General features: G+C 31.7%; 1 protein-coding gene and 1 pseudogene across 1 annotated transcript; one reads left to right on the forward strand and one right to left on the reverse strand.

The window, feature by feature from the left end:
- Nucleotides 1–4,117: 4,117 nt before the first annotated feature.
- Nucleotides 4,118–7,280, reverse strand: LOC140987287 (uncharacterized). Its single transcript, XM_073455740.1, has 3 exons — nt 7,165–7,280; nt 4,584–6,801; nt 4,118–4,513 (listed from the first exon to the last, which is right to left on the reverse strand). The coding sequence occupies exons 2-3, from the start codon at nt 6,770–6,772 to the stop codon at nt 4,288–4,290; spliced, it is 2,415 nt and encodes an 804-aa protein (XP_073311841.1). The 5' UTR covers nt 6,773–6,801; nt 7,165–7,280; the 3' UTR covers nt 4,118–4,287.
- Nucleotides 7,281–12,278: 4,998 nt separating this feature from the next.
- On the forward strand, nt 12,279–13,503 carry LOC140987288 (protein trichome birefringence-like 43; annotated as a pseudogene).
- The last annotated feature ends 790 nt before the right edge of the window (nt 13,504–14,293 follow it).

Below are 14,293 nucleotides of genomic sequence, written 5' to 3' on the forward strand. Positions count from 1 at the left end.
GGTTTGAATTTTCAAAGATGCCATTTTTTTAAATAATAATTTTAATTAGAATTTAGAACGTTGAATTCAACTTCGACGAGAAAAGACTAAAAGATGAACAAGAATCTGTCAGAACCCTTCAAATTCAGTGAAATGAGGCTCCATAGTGATAAAAATTACCATTAGATTTTTTATATTTTAATCAAGTTTCGTTATCTTGAACATTAAACATATTTTGATTCAAATCAATCACAAGAACTCTTCAAATATGCGGTATTCACTTATATTAAATTACTACTTTAATGATTATATTATCCAATTCCTTAACCAAACCAAATTACACTCGTTAGGTCCTAATATTTATTTAATTATTGGGCCCCGGATGTTAATAATTGATATCACCGAAACATACAACAAATTATTCAAATTCAATTCAAAACAAAAGTAGACTCAAATGTCGTACAGGTAAGTTAACGAACCTGGAAATGCAATTGACAAATTTGTTTTCTTAAATTAATTAAGAGATTTGTTATAATTAACTTTCGAATTTGCGACTTGTCTCCCACTTAATTAATAGGTGATGTGGTGTTTTCTTTTTTTTTTTTGGATCTAAATATGACAATCAACTAATATAACGTTGTAGACGACGATTTTTCCTGTTTCTGATGTTTATGGAATTTAGTTTAATTTAATTTGCGTGAGGGAGAGGTCAGAGAGAAAGAATAGGTGTACATGAGATTAGACTTCAGCCGCCTCCTTTTTGGATCTTTCTTTTTAGTGCTGGTTGAATTTGCATGTGAAATATTAAATACTAATTGACGATGTAATTAGTTAAAAGTACATTTGGTGATTCTTGTTCCAAAATTTTTAATAATAATTAGGGTAACATAAGATTGAATTGCACGTTCATAGCATCTTTAGCTAATAACCGTTGCCGGTAACTTTCAATGTGCATTGGATAAACACACATATTAACGCAATAACATGCAGACTACGTTACTTTGTTAAAACACATTAAACAATCTTGTCTGACAAACTTATCCGATAATGTATTGCATGGTAAGGAGAATCGAACTCTTAACCATCGATCAAACGGTCACCTACTCCACCGACTCGGATATTCAAAGGTAGGCCCTATTATAGCTTGTTGCTATATATATTTGTTTATAATAATATGGGAAAAAGTATTTTGGGTATCTTTGAAGAAAAGTTTTTAGGACTTTTTGAGTATGAAACTTTCCCAAGTTTATTTTCAAAAATTCTAATTTTTGTTAAAAAAAAATCCAATACATCAAAATTAATGTATTTACCTAAAAATAGCACTAACTAATATATCAAATATAAAAATGTATACACTTTTATTTTTATGATTACATGTAATTTACAGGAAAGTTTTTAATATTTTACGCAATAAAATTTGCAATTCCAAATATTATAAATTTGGTGGATTATTTTTTTTATTAGTGTAAACTAATTAATTGTGTCATACGTAATATATGATAAATTTATTTGAAAAAAAATTTAATAGAAAAGATGGATTTCGTCCACAATCCATAGTTTTTTACTTTACTCGAGCCTTGTCAACGATGATTTTTATTTATTATTTATTTATTTTTTTGCTTAATTGATTAGTCTCGAACCATTATGCATAATAAAAAAAAAGATTTATTAGCAACAATTTTTAATCCGTATTAACTCTGTAAAAATGATTAATCTTGAATTCCTGATTAATATAAGTGTCTATTGTGATATTCTCTTATAAATCAGCGTAAGCAACTCTTATAACATAATCGTGAGATAAAAATAATTATAATTAGCTATATTTCAAAGAGTGAGTCTCATGTGATATCTGTCTTAATCTGTGAGACGGGTCAACCCTACCTATATTCACAATAAAAAGTAATATTTTTTCATAGATGACCCAAATAAGATATTAGTCTCACAAATACGACCCGTGAGACCGTCTCACACAAGTTTTTGCCTATTTCAAAATCAGACATTTTCATTGCGGCTTATCTTATCTATCCACCAAGATCGAGACTTTAGAGTAAGTTTCCATGAATGTAGTATCTTGTTCCGAGGGTTCAAGAACTGACTCCAATATACATATTACTTTGTTCCACATTACGATTTTTTCTAACACTATTTCGGTCCGAACTCATTCAAGAATCGACGATTATGCTCACTGAAGTCATTGACAACTGCTCTTTATCCATTTTTATTCTATATTCAAATTAATTCTAGCACTTAGCAAACCAGCATTCATACCAACGTGACTGAGCTAATTAACGCGTGCATAACTTCTCTTTTCCTCCTCAACTCTGCGTATGGAAGAATCGCAGAAAGTGGCTGCGATATTTATCAAGGGGGATGGGTCTTCGAGAACTCGTTCGTATCCTCTCTACAATACATCACAATGCTCGTTTATGTACAAACAGTACGATTGCCAGAAGAATGAAGACCTGATAAAGACTACATGAAATACCATGGAAGCCCAAGGGATCATGCAATTTACCGAGGTAACTAATTTATATGGATGATATATCTGTCGGGCATAATTTTTTATATGTTACCTATTATTCTATGTATTGTAAAATTTTGATTTATCTTAAAAATTCTAAATGAAAAACTTGTGTACATCACAAAATTAAAATTTCATATTTTAAAGCTTTGTCACAATTTTTTTACTATATAAAAATTATAAAATAACAAAAAAAAATTTTTCCCAAATTTTAGTAGGGCATAAAATTTTGGTGAACTTTTTTTTTTCTCTCTCTACAAAATATGTAAAAAATATTGGGGTATACAAAATTTTGATTTACCAAAATTTTATTAATCTTACATAACGATAAAAATATATATATTTATATTATCTTATATAAACCTTAGAAATATGTTTTTCTGCAAAAAATTTAAACGTACTACCAGTTTTATAATATTTAATTTAATTAAAATATTATTATTATTATTATTATTATAATTATAACATGTCTAAATATACAACATATATACGTCAGTAAATTGCCAATTAACTAAACTTTGAAGAATTAATTGGTCAATATTGTACAAAAGTTTAACTCCAATAACCAAAAAAACAAAATTAAAGAAATAAAATATGTACAAGATAACTATTTATTTTAAAACTTTGATATATTTGGCATATTTAAATTTCAAATAAATAAAGAATTATACTAAATCAGATTTTTTAAGTACTTGGAGATCGATATATCAAACTAACAAACTTATAAAAATCAAACGTAACTTGGACGTTCAATCATCTATTATATTGAACTTAAATTAAATATAATTTCTATGTCCTATTAAAATTTAAGGTATATTTTAAATTATATTAATAATTAAATAATGAGTTTGTTATTATAATTAAGTAATATAACAGTTATGATTAAATCTTAAAATATAATTAGTTTAATAATTAATGTGAAAAATAATGTACGGTAGGTTTTTAAAATTAACTAATATTTAGGGAATGCAATCTTGACAATTAATTAAATAAAAAGGTAAATTTGAAAGTGATCAACAAATTATGGAGATCAAACAAAACTTCCATGTTATCAAATATATAAATCAAGATTTTTTGCATGCAGAGACGATCAAATTTCAGACGATTAACTTGAAATTTGTTGATTTACATTATTTAATTTTCGATGTGATGTGAACTTTGGCCAACAAATTCGTAAGTAAATTTTCTTCTTTATTTCTGCATTGCTTTCACGTTTCAGTCATATTATAAATTGAGTGGGTCTCATGTGAGACCATCTCACGGATCTTAATCTGTGAGACGGGTCAACCTAATCCATATTCACAATAAAAAGTAATACTCTTAGCATAAAAAGTAATACTTTTTCATGGATGACCCAAATAAGAGATCCGTCTCACAAATACGACCCGTGAGACCGTCTCACACAAATTTGTACCTTATAAATTGATTATTTTGCTAGAGCTATAGCTAGGGGCAATTAACGACCTTGCAATATCGTGCATATATACATGGACCGATGATTTTGTAATTATATAGAGTAAGAGTGGTCTCATGTGAGACCGTCTCACGAATCTTAATCTGTGAGACGGGTCAACCCTACCCATATTCACAATAAAAAGTAATACTCTTAGCCAGGGGCGGAGCCAGGATTCAAAATTACCTGGGGCTGACTCCGTCTCATGCTGTATTTAATAAAATAAATAATTAACTAAAAAATTCAAAATAAAAATATGTAAACATTCAATTCATGAAAATATAGAACAAGAGTATTTAATATTTAATACCTTCAAAAACATGAAGCTAAAACACTACTGAAGTTGTGCTCTTCGATTCTTCTTAGAATAAAACTCATTAATTATTAAATCGTTATCAATTTTTTCAACCAAATCTCGTTCGATGTAGATTACCATAGAATCTCCGAAAAACTCTGCTTCCATCTTGTTACGAAGAGCTGTTTTAACAAGTTTCATTGCTGAAAATGCTCGTTCCGTTGTTGATGTAGAAACGGGGAGAGTTAAAACAAGACGAATCAACCTGTCAGTTAAATAAATATATCAGATTCGATAAATAAGTAAACGACGTAGATAAAAATATATAAAATCACCTGTCAATCAAATCGTAGGTTCCTGACTTATTTGTCTCAACTAATCTTCGACATAATTCAGAAATAGTTGATAAATTCTGAAATCTTTCATGGCCAGCAACATCAAGTTTATAGTGATCCAATTGCATTCTCAAGTGATGCAAATCTTGTGAATCAAAATCAAGATAATAGAATTTCTCAGCAAGTCGATGGATATGATCAACATTAAAAAGCTTAAAGTTTTCTTTAGGTTCCAAAGCACAACTAAGTTTAAGAAGTTCAACTGACTCATCCTTGAATCTATTATTAAGCTCTTCAACTTGAAAATCTATTGCAGCTGTAAATACATCAAATCGATAGTGGTGCTCAACTGTGATTGAATCAATATGTTGACAAGAACGGCCTGTACCAGATTTATAACGAGCTTCCATGTGAGGCATCTCAATGTCATACTTGACACAAACTTCTTTCACATGACTAAGTAGGAGATCAAATCCTTCTTCTCTCAAAGTATGAAGCAAAGTTTTAGTCGTTGAAACATAATCCATTGCACTTAAAATATCTAGAGATTTCTCTTGCAATGCTCGACAAAGCAGATTTGTTATCCCCATTATCTTATGCATCAAGTGTAATATGAATATGAAATCAAAAGACTTCATCGCAATCAATGCACCACTAGCTTCACCACGAATGGAATTAGAAGCTCCATCATTCACCATATTTTCTAACACGGTAGTCACAGAGCTATACATATCAATCATGCTACAAAGTGAGTCGAAATTAGAACTCCAACGAGTCTTTCCAGGGCGTAATAAATTTCCAATTTGATTACATCCTCTACCTGTATCACGTTCACCAGTAGCTACCATATGCGCAACTTCAATTCTTTGAGCAGAATGTAACTCACCGTGCCGTTTAGGAGATGCATTGATGAGATTACAAATGGAATTCAATTTCGAAAAGAATAACCAAATGGATACCTCTTTTTCAGCCGCTGTAGTTAATGCTAGTTGAAGTCGATGAGCAAAACAATGTACATAATATGCACACGAGCAATATTTCAAGAAAAGAGCCTGCAATCCATTCCAAGAACCGCGCATATTGCTAGCACCATCATATCCCTGTCCACGCATGTTGTGGATATGCAAGTCATAACGACCAAGTGCGTCAGATATTTCTTTTTTAAGTGTTGCAGCAGTTGTATCTGTCACGTGTACAATGGCAAAAAACCGCTCACGTAAAAAGCCTTCAGTATCCACAAATCTTAATATAATAGCCATCTGCTCCTTGTTAGATGCATCTCTCGCTTCATCAACTAAAATGCAGAATTTTGCATTCCCAATTTCTTTACGGATCTTGGCTCTCACTTGATTGGAAATGATATTCAAGACATCTTTCTGAATATCTGATGAAGTATACTTTGCATTCTTAGGAGCTTTCTCTAATACGATGTCCCCAATACTCTTATTCATTTTTCCTATAAAATTTATCATCTCGATAAAATTTCCACGATTATTAGAAGATGGAGATTCATCATGCCCTCTAAATGCGCATGCTTGCAAAGTGAGCCATCGAATGCTTTCAATAGTTGCTGTAAGCCGCAATCTGTTCTTCTGTTTTTCTTCTGAAGATTGTGCATTTATCACTTTGTCAATATGACGAGGTATATTCATCAAATTATCAAGATATTCCACAGCATTGTTATGTGGTGAAATACTGCATCCTATATGCATAAAAAATGCACATCTATCGCCATCATTAACTCGCTTCCAATATTTGAATCCATCCATTGTAAATGCAGGATTACGAGGATGCTTATGTTCAAACAAGAAACACGAAAAACAAAATGCAGCATCTTTCGAAGGAGAGTACTCTAACCAAGTAAATTTTTTAAACCAGTGACTTTGGAATCGTCGATTTTGACTTCCAAATTTGGTTGGTGGATACTCTTTCTTAATTGATTGATATGGCTCCATCTTGATATAAGCTCGTCTAATTTCATCCATTTGATTAACAGGATATTTCCATATCGGAGTACGTAATGCCGGATCAGGTTCAAGAGAACTCACATCAACATCAATTCTAGGAGATTTGTTAAGCTGTTGATCACTGAGATTTGAGACATCAATATTGGATGAAGAATGGTCCTGACTTGCCGATGTCTGCTCTTTTTGTTTAAAAAATAAGTCGATGGTTTTCCTTTTCTTCATTCTTGAGTTTCTTTTCTCCTTGATGGCGTCTACACCATAAAATATCACAATCTTTAGTAAACTATATGGTTTAATTCATAATATTTGAAGGATGCACACAGACGATAACTATTTAAAATGTAAGTTCATCAGTAAGTGCTTATGGATTAATGCATAATATTCGAAGGATGCATTGTTGACAATTAATTCATTAACTGGCGCATATACAATTATGAATCTTAAACAAAATCTCACCAAACACTATAAACAAAAGATAGTATCCATTGAGTATTGGGAAACACAAACAACAGACATAATTTGCAGTATCATGAGTTGAGTGGCAGAAATTTTGTATTTAAATTTAAATTAGCATATTTAATATATAGTGTAAAAGCTTAATCATTGATAAATACCTTTCTTGTGTTGGTTGACCTTTGAGAATCGAGAGTGGAAGTGGAGACTTGATTATCAGATCATTGGAGCCTGGAGGCGTGAATTGTGAATCGGTGAAGGGGGAAACCGAGAATGGGATTTGGGAATTGAGGGGTTAGGAGTGACGTTACGTTAGATATATATTTTTATTTTGTATATTATTATTATTATTCTTATTATTATTATTAGTAATACNGTGAATCGGTGAATGGGGAAACCGAGAATGGGATTTGGGAATTGAGGGGTTAGGAGTGACGTTAGGTTAGATATTTTTTTTATTTTGTATATTATTATTATTATTATTATTAGTAATATTATTAATATTATTTTATTTTGTATATTATTATTGTTATTATTATTATTAGTAATATTATTATTATTCCAACCATTTATCATGTTCGTTCACTTTCTTTTTGATAACTATGTAGCCAAAAATGAAAAATAGAGAAAATGTAATGGGACTAAGCAACAAATTTTTAAAAAAAACATATTTATTTTTTTAAAAAAAAAAAATTTATGTGGGGCTAGAGCCCAACCCAGCCCCACACATACCTCCGTCCAAAAATTTAGGTGGGGCATACCTCCGCCCCTGCTCTTAGCATAAAAAAATAATACTTTTTCATGGATGACTCAAATAAGAGATCCGTCTCACAAATACGATCCGTGAGACCGTCTCACACAAGTTTTTGCCATAGAGTAATACTATATATATAATTAAATTTGTATAACAATTCTTATAACACAAAAATTCATTACAAAAATTTCATTTATTAAAATTTAATAATAAATTTAATACAAAATCTTATTAAATAATAGCAAAATCTCACGATATGATAGATATCAAATTTTACGATATAATTGTTATAAATATCGTTGTACAATATATCCATAGTATCTTTATTATTATTCAATTATATATATGTGATAAAATACACCATACCATCATTATCATTCAGAGTAGATCTCATCTGAGACCATCTCACGGATCTTAATCTGTGAGACGGGTCAACCCTACCTATATTCACAATAAAAAATAATACTCTTAGCATAAAAAGTAATATTTTTCATGGATGACCTAAATAAGAGATTCGTCTCACAAATACGATCCGTGAGACCGTCTCACACAAGTTTTTGCCTATCATTAATAAATGAATTTTGTCGAAGTTAGTGGCCACAAAGAATAAGACAATATTCAGTTGATAATGTTCTTATCCAAAAAAATTTTAAAAAAAATCTGTTGATAATGTTATGAAAGAAAATTATTTATTGAACTGTCTTGTTAGAGTATATAGACTTCTGGGATATAAACAATATATTTTTTAAACCTTGTAACCCGTATTTTTTTTGTGTGCTCAACATAAACCCAAATGATCGTTACAATAGTTTGCAAATCACGATGATCAGATAAACTATATTGGACAAGTCATGTGTAACAGAGTCAAACTGGGAAGACATCTGCATACCCTATCAAGAAGAATTGAACATATGATATTGATAGGCTCATAATAGTTGGTATTTTTTGTTGTCATATATCTCATTGTTACCATTTTCAACATGCTTAATTGTCACATTTTTGTGTGATTTTATTGTAGGAGGAAGTTTTCTTTTCGTGAGATAAATCTGTGCTAAAAGGGTGATTTTATATCACAATTAAAATTGCTGATATAATTTTCGTGGAAGACTTGAAGCAGTAAAAAATTCAGAAGAGGTCTTTCCACAAGGCGTGATCACGCCTTGTGACTATTCTTCAGCTACCGGCATAACTAAATCTGAAGTCCGAAAATTGCAAAGATAATATCATATTTTAGACTCCTAATTATGGTATTTGATTTATGAAAAATAATTGGAGAGATATTTTTCTTATTGGGAGAAATAAAGATAAGATAGAGTTTTATTCTAAAAAAAACTCTATCATATCTTTGGTATGATTTTTAGAGATTATGATTTAAATTAATGAGTTTTTCTATCCTTGATATAACCTACCAAACGTGAGGTAGGGAGGCGGCTGAATCATTGCACAAGAAAAGATTTTCTCCATCCTCTCCAAAAATCTCACGTGAAGAGTAGAAATGAAAGGGCTCAAGGATTTTCTCTCCAATTTTCTAGTATGGTTTAAGGGTTGTTTTTTACTGTTTAATTTATCACTGTGAGGTATTCGTTATTAGATTTAATATTCTTGTTTTTCAAGTATTTGTCGATTTATGATTTAATTATATGAATATTGTATATCGATTAATCTGACAATTTAATTCGATATAGGATTTTCTACTGCTAACTATGAATTCAGTGATCCGTAATTGTCATGAATGATTGGTACACGAGTAGCATAGATTAAATGTGTTCTGCTATCATAATATATTTAATCTAAATAAATCAACAAAACTGAATTTATCAATTGCAGCTATCTCGATTGTTAGATTTCAGGATTAACTGTTTTCACAAATCTAAAAGCTATCGTTAATTAATATGGAACGCTATCGTGCCCAGTTAGTTGCTGATAAGTTTTGAAGGGATGCTGGGTTCGGTCAATTAATTTAGGAAAATACATGAATTTTAGCGGCTATCTCTATAATTCTAAAGTTAATTGCTTGGAACAACTTGAATAAATTATTTGTTTGCCGATGAACAGTGATATAATTAAATAGTAGAACTCCCTTGAATCAGATATTTCTCGTATTAAACTCTTCATTTTAGTCTAGTAGATTAATTATCATTTAAATTTATTGTTTTCATTTCTTGGATAAATTTAGTTTTGTATTTTATTAAATTCATATTCCAAAATCCCCCTTTTATTTACATTTTGCTCGGAAGAAATAAATCTCCCGTTTCCTGTGGATTCGACCCTACTCACCATTACACTAATTTTATTAAAGAATAAGAATTTAAGTTTGATGGCACAACGACAGCACACCAAACGTGATAGATGTGTGTCATACACTACCACCTCAACTTCTCTTTGAAACTAAGATGTAAAATTTTTTAACATGATGGTAAGCGTCAAAATTCAAAATTCAATATATAGGAGGTTTAAATTATAAATAATTTAAGAATGTTCCGACAATTTTTTAAATAATTTTCACAACATATATTTGGGTAGAAAATCAATGATTGATTTGCTTGCATTGACCTGATCACCCCCTGGAATCTGACGAATTTCTTGGGTTCACATTCTGTTGATATGGGTGGGTGCCACCATGTGTGTGTACACACACACACACACATATATATACACACACACACGCGCGCATATCGATGTTGATAAACCCTCAAATAAATAAGGGAAAATTTAGTTAATCCCCTTAATTACCATCATAATCAAAATCAGTACGTAATTAATTGCATTTTTCACTTTTTGATTCTGACGTTTCATATATATTTCGCACGTCCCAAGTTCGGGATTATCTCCACCCTTTACTTTATATGAAATACATTGTTTTCTTGGATATTGTTTACCTTTTAATTTAATTAATTTAATTTTCCTGGACATTTGTTGCAAATCTGTTTCCTTAATTTCCTTTTCTATAGTCACAAGCCAAGATTACGAACATTTTTGTTGATAATGATTAGTAACATATATTTTGTTGATTATTGAAGGTTTGATGGCGTCGATTTCTTGGAAAAAATAAATGGGAAGCGTCTGCTATTTGTGGGAGATTCACTTAGTCTTAATCAGCGGCAATCTCTAGCATGCCTGATTCATGTAGCAGTACCGGGGCCAAACTACACCTCCGGAAGAATAGGCGGCCTTTCGTATACATCCCCTTTGAGATTCACGCATGGTCACATTCTCTTCATCTTCATCATATGAATTGCTAGAAATATATATGGCTTATCATACTTAAATATTTGCTTTGTGGTCTTGGTAACTTAGCGAAAACGATTAACTCGAGTCACTAGAATACTAGATCAGCTAATTCTACCAAGTTTTAAAGCCATTGAAGAGTTTCTGCACAAGCTGCACTAAAAACTGTTGTAACTGAGGGTGTTGTTGAAAGTCCGTTCAACGACAACGGTTTTTATCCGTTGTTGTAGCTCAATTAGCGACGGTGTTTATAAACCGTCGCTAATGCATTAGCGACGATTTTTTTATTATCTGTCGCTAATATTAGCGATGGACTTTAAACAATTCGTCGCCAATTAGCGACGGTTTATAAACGGTCGCTAAATTTCGCGACGGATTACCATCAAGTCCGTCGCTAAATTTAGCGACAGTTTCTTAATGATGTCCGTCGCTATTATTTTCATTAAAATAAAAAAAATTACTTTTAATAAATCTAAAAAAATGCTTATAATTTGACTATGCTAACAATATTCATCTGACTATGCTAACAATATTCATAATTTTAACTAACACAGAAAAATTTAAAATTTAAAGTGAAAAAATTTACTCAAAATCGAAACTAAAATCGTGTAAGTGTTGTAATAACTAACACAAAAAAATTTAAATTTAAAGCGAAAAAATTTACTCAAAATCGAAGCTAAAATCGTGTAAGTGTTGTAAAGTGATGTTGTGAAAATGGACCGAGAATGTGGCTATTTATAGAGAATTGGCGACGGTAAAGCCCGGTTATTTCATTTAACTGTCGCAAATTTGAAAACTGTCGGTCATTTTAGCGACAGTTTTTTCTAAACCGTCGCTAATTTAGCGACGGTGTAAAAACAACCGTCGCTAAACTTAAACATGCGACGGTCTTATTATAACCGTCGCTAAAGTAGCGACGGTTAAATTAAAACCGTCGCTAAATTCAACAACAGTTTTTTAAAACTGTTGTCGTTTGTCTGAAAAATACGCCAATCGACAACGGTTTTTGAAAGCCGTTGTCGATTGATAAAAAAAACACGGCAAAAGACAACGGTCCTTAAAAAAACGCTAAAAGACAAAGGATTTTAGAAAACCGTTGTCGTTGACCTCCTAAAAGACAACGATTTTATGAAAACTGTTGTCTTTTACCCCCTAAAAGACAACGGTTTTACAAAACTTAACTACGACAACGGTTTTCACTAAAACCGTTGTTAAAGACTATACGACAACGGTTTTTCACAAAAACCGTTGTTGTATATGCGTTGTTGTTGGGCGTTTTTCTTGTAGTACTGGTTGGGTTACTGCATGCATGTCTATGAACTAACGTTACATGATCACCTTGAAGCAGTGACAGAGCCACAAGTAGATGTACTCCCCGCATCAGCTGTATTCTGTGGATGTTTTCAAAAACTATATAAGAAATTTTAATTTTTTCCCATTTGAGAGAGAGGCTAGATTAGATACTTAGATGCCATATATATAGGCTTAGGCTCCATTTGTGTTGTGATCATGCATGGCGCCGATTTTATTACCGTGCCATTAATTAATATGCATGTTTACGTATGATCAGTACAATGTTTCGTTGATTTTCTTTCGAAACGCTTTCCTTGTGGATATTGCGAGGGATGCGAGCGGGAAGAGGGTGCTGAAGCTGGATTCCATCAGCACCAGCACAATCTGGGGCGAAATGGATGTCATGATTTTCGACTCCTGGCATTGGTGGCTTCACTCCGGAAAAAAACAACCGTAAAAACATCTCAAACAGCTTAAACTTTTTGATGTGGAAATATTTAACCGAATCATTCGTATTTTCGTTTTGATTCCTGTTTCTTTTTAATTTTATTTTCACAGCTGGGATTCGGTTATATATGGTAAACACTAGAGTTCAAGACCTGGATCACTTGACTGCTTATGAGAAAGCACTTGAAACATGGGCTAAATGGATAGATGGTAACATTGACACAACAAACGCCAAAGTATTTTTCCAGGGCGTTTCTCCTGATCATGACAGGTAATCAATTGAAACAATAAAGTAATTACTATCTACGACATGTTAACCAGCCCACCTTTTGATTTTTTCAACTATTTTTTCAGAGGTCAAGGATCAAAGGCACCAAATTGCGAGGGCCAGACGCAACCGCTGAAAGGTCTAGGCGGGCAGGGCCCTCACCCAGGAGAAATAGTATTGGAGAGAGTATTGAATTCAATGTCAAAACCAGTGCATTTGCTGAATGTTACGGCAGTTTCTCAGCTGAGATTAGATGGGCATCCTTCTGTTTACTGGGGAGGAGGCCACAATGCTATTTCCGACTGCACCCACTGGTGCCTTGCCGGAGTTCCCGATACCAGGAATGAATTCTTGTACGCTGTTCTCTAGCTAGGAAGAAGTAAGTAATTGGAATGAATTCTTGTACGCTGCTCCTAGGAAGAAGTTAATAATTTAACACATTAGTTTATAGATACATAACACACATCGAAGAGATATTCAAGAGCTATAAAGAAAGATGAAAATGGTTGAGTTCAATTGAATTATCAAATCTGCGTAACACTTGAATCGTTCAGTATGTTTTACCTAGCTAGAACAGTTTGCAGGCAACTACGTTGATCGTGGAGTTTACTCAGTGCGTTCATTTCGAGTGTCATAATTTTTTAAAAATAAAAAAATAACGATCACTTAAAACTTGGAACTGAAACTGGCTTACTAAACGTCCAAATGCTGGCATAACTGATCAACTAAGTTCTTACACACATTTTTTGAGATAACATAAATTTCTTGAAACTACATATAAATTTACAAACACTTCAATTTTTTGTCCATAACATCAACACCCAGCAGAAGCGAGGAAGATGGGATTGATCGTTCGGTCAAACTAGGAAAAAAACTTAATTATTTTTAAAAGTGATTGAATCATGATTTGAAAACCTACCAAATCTTATTGATACAAAATTCTGGACCCCGGCCCAAGTGNATTATTAGAATAGACGTCCTTTAATTAAATGTTTTCAATTACTTAGTGAAGTTTGAGATGAAATTATGATTATATATCATAATTTAATTTTCAACAAAATCAAAATATTAGGCAAATTAGTCATTTTATATAGTGTCTTTTTTTTAATCATTAGATGTTTTCTTATTTACTAAAATAAAACTCGCTTTGTGAGCTTTGATGTTTTCTTACTTACGAAAATGTCACTTGTTTTCGTAAAATAATAAATTGATGTATCAATTGCTTTTTTGTGACATTTTGTTTACGATAATGCCATTTTTTTGGTATTTTTTTTGAAATCTACCATTTTTGTTAAAACAC

Source organism: Primulina huaijiensis, chromosome 11 (genome assembly GCF_012295235.1).
Source record: "Primulina huaijiensis isolate GDHJ02 chromosome 11, ASM1229523v2, whole genome shotgun sequence".
Taxonomy (NCBI): domain Eukaryota; kingdom Viridiplantae; phylum Streptophyta; class Magnoliopsida; order Lamiales; family Gesneriaceae; genus Primulina; species Primulina huaijiensis.

Excerpts from the sequence above, each read along its gene's own strand:
- LOC140987287 (XM_073455740.1), bottom strand. The coding sequence starts at position 6,772 with ATGAAGAAAAGGAAAACCATCGACTTATTTTTTAAACAAAAAGAGCAG. Across the intron at positions 4,514-4,583 it reads ACCTACGATTTGATTGACAG|GTTGATTCGTCTTGTTTTAA; the intron begins GTGATTTTATAT and ends TTTAACTGACAG.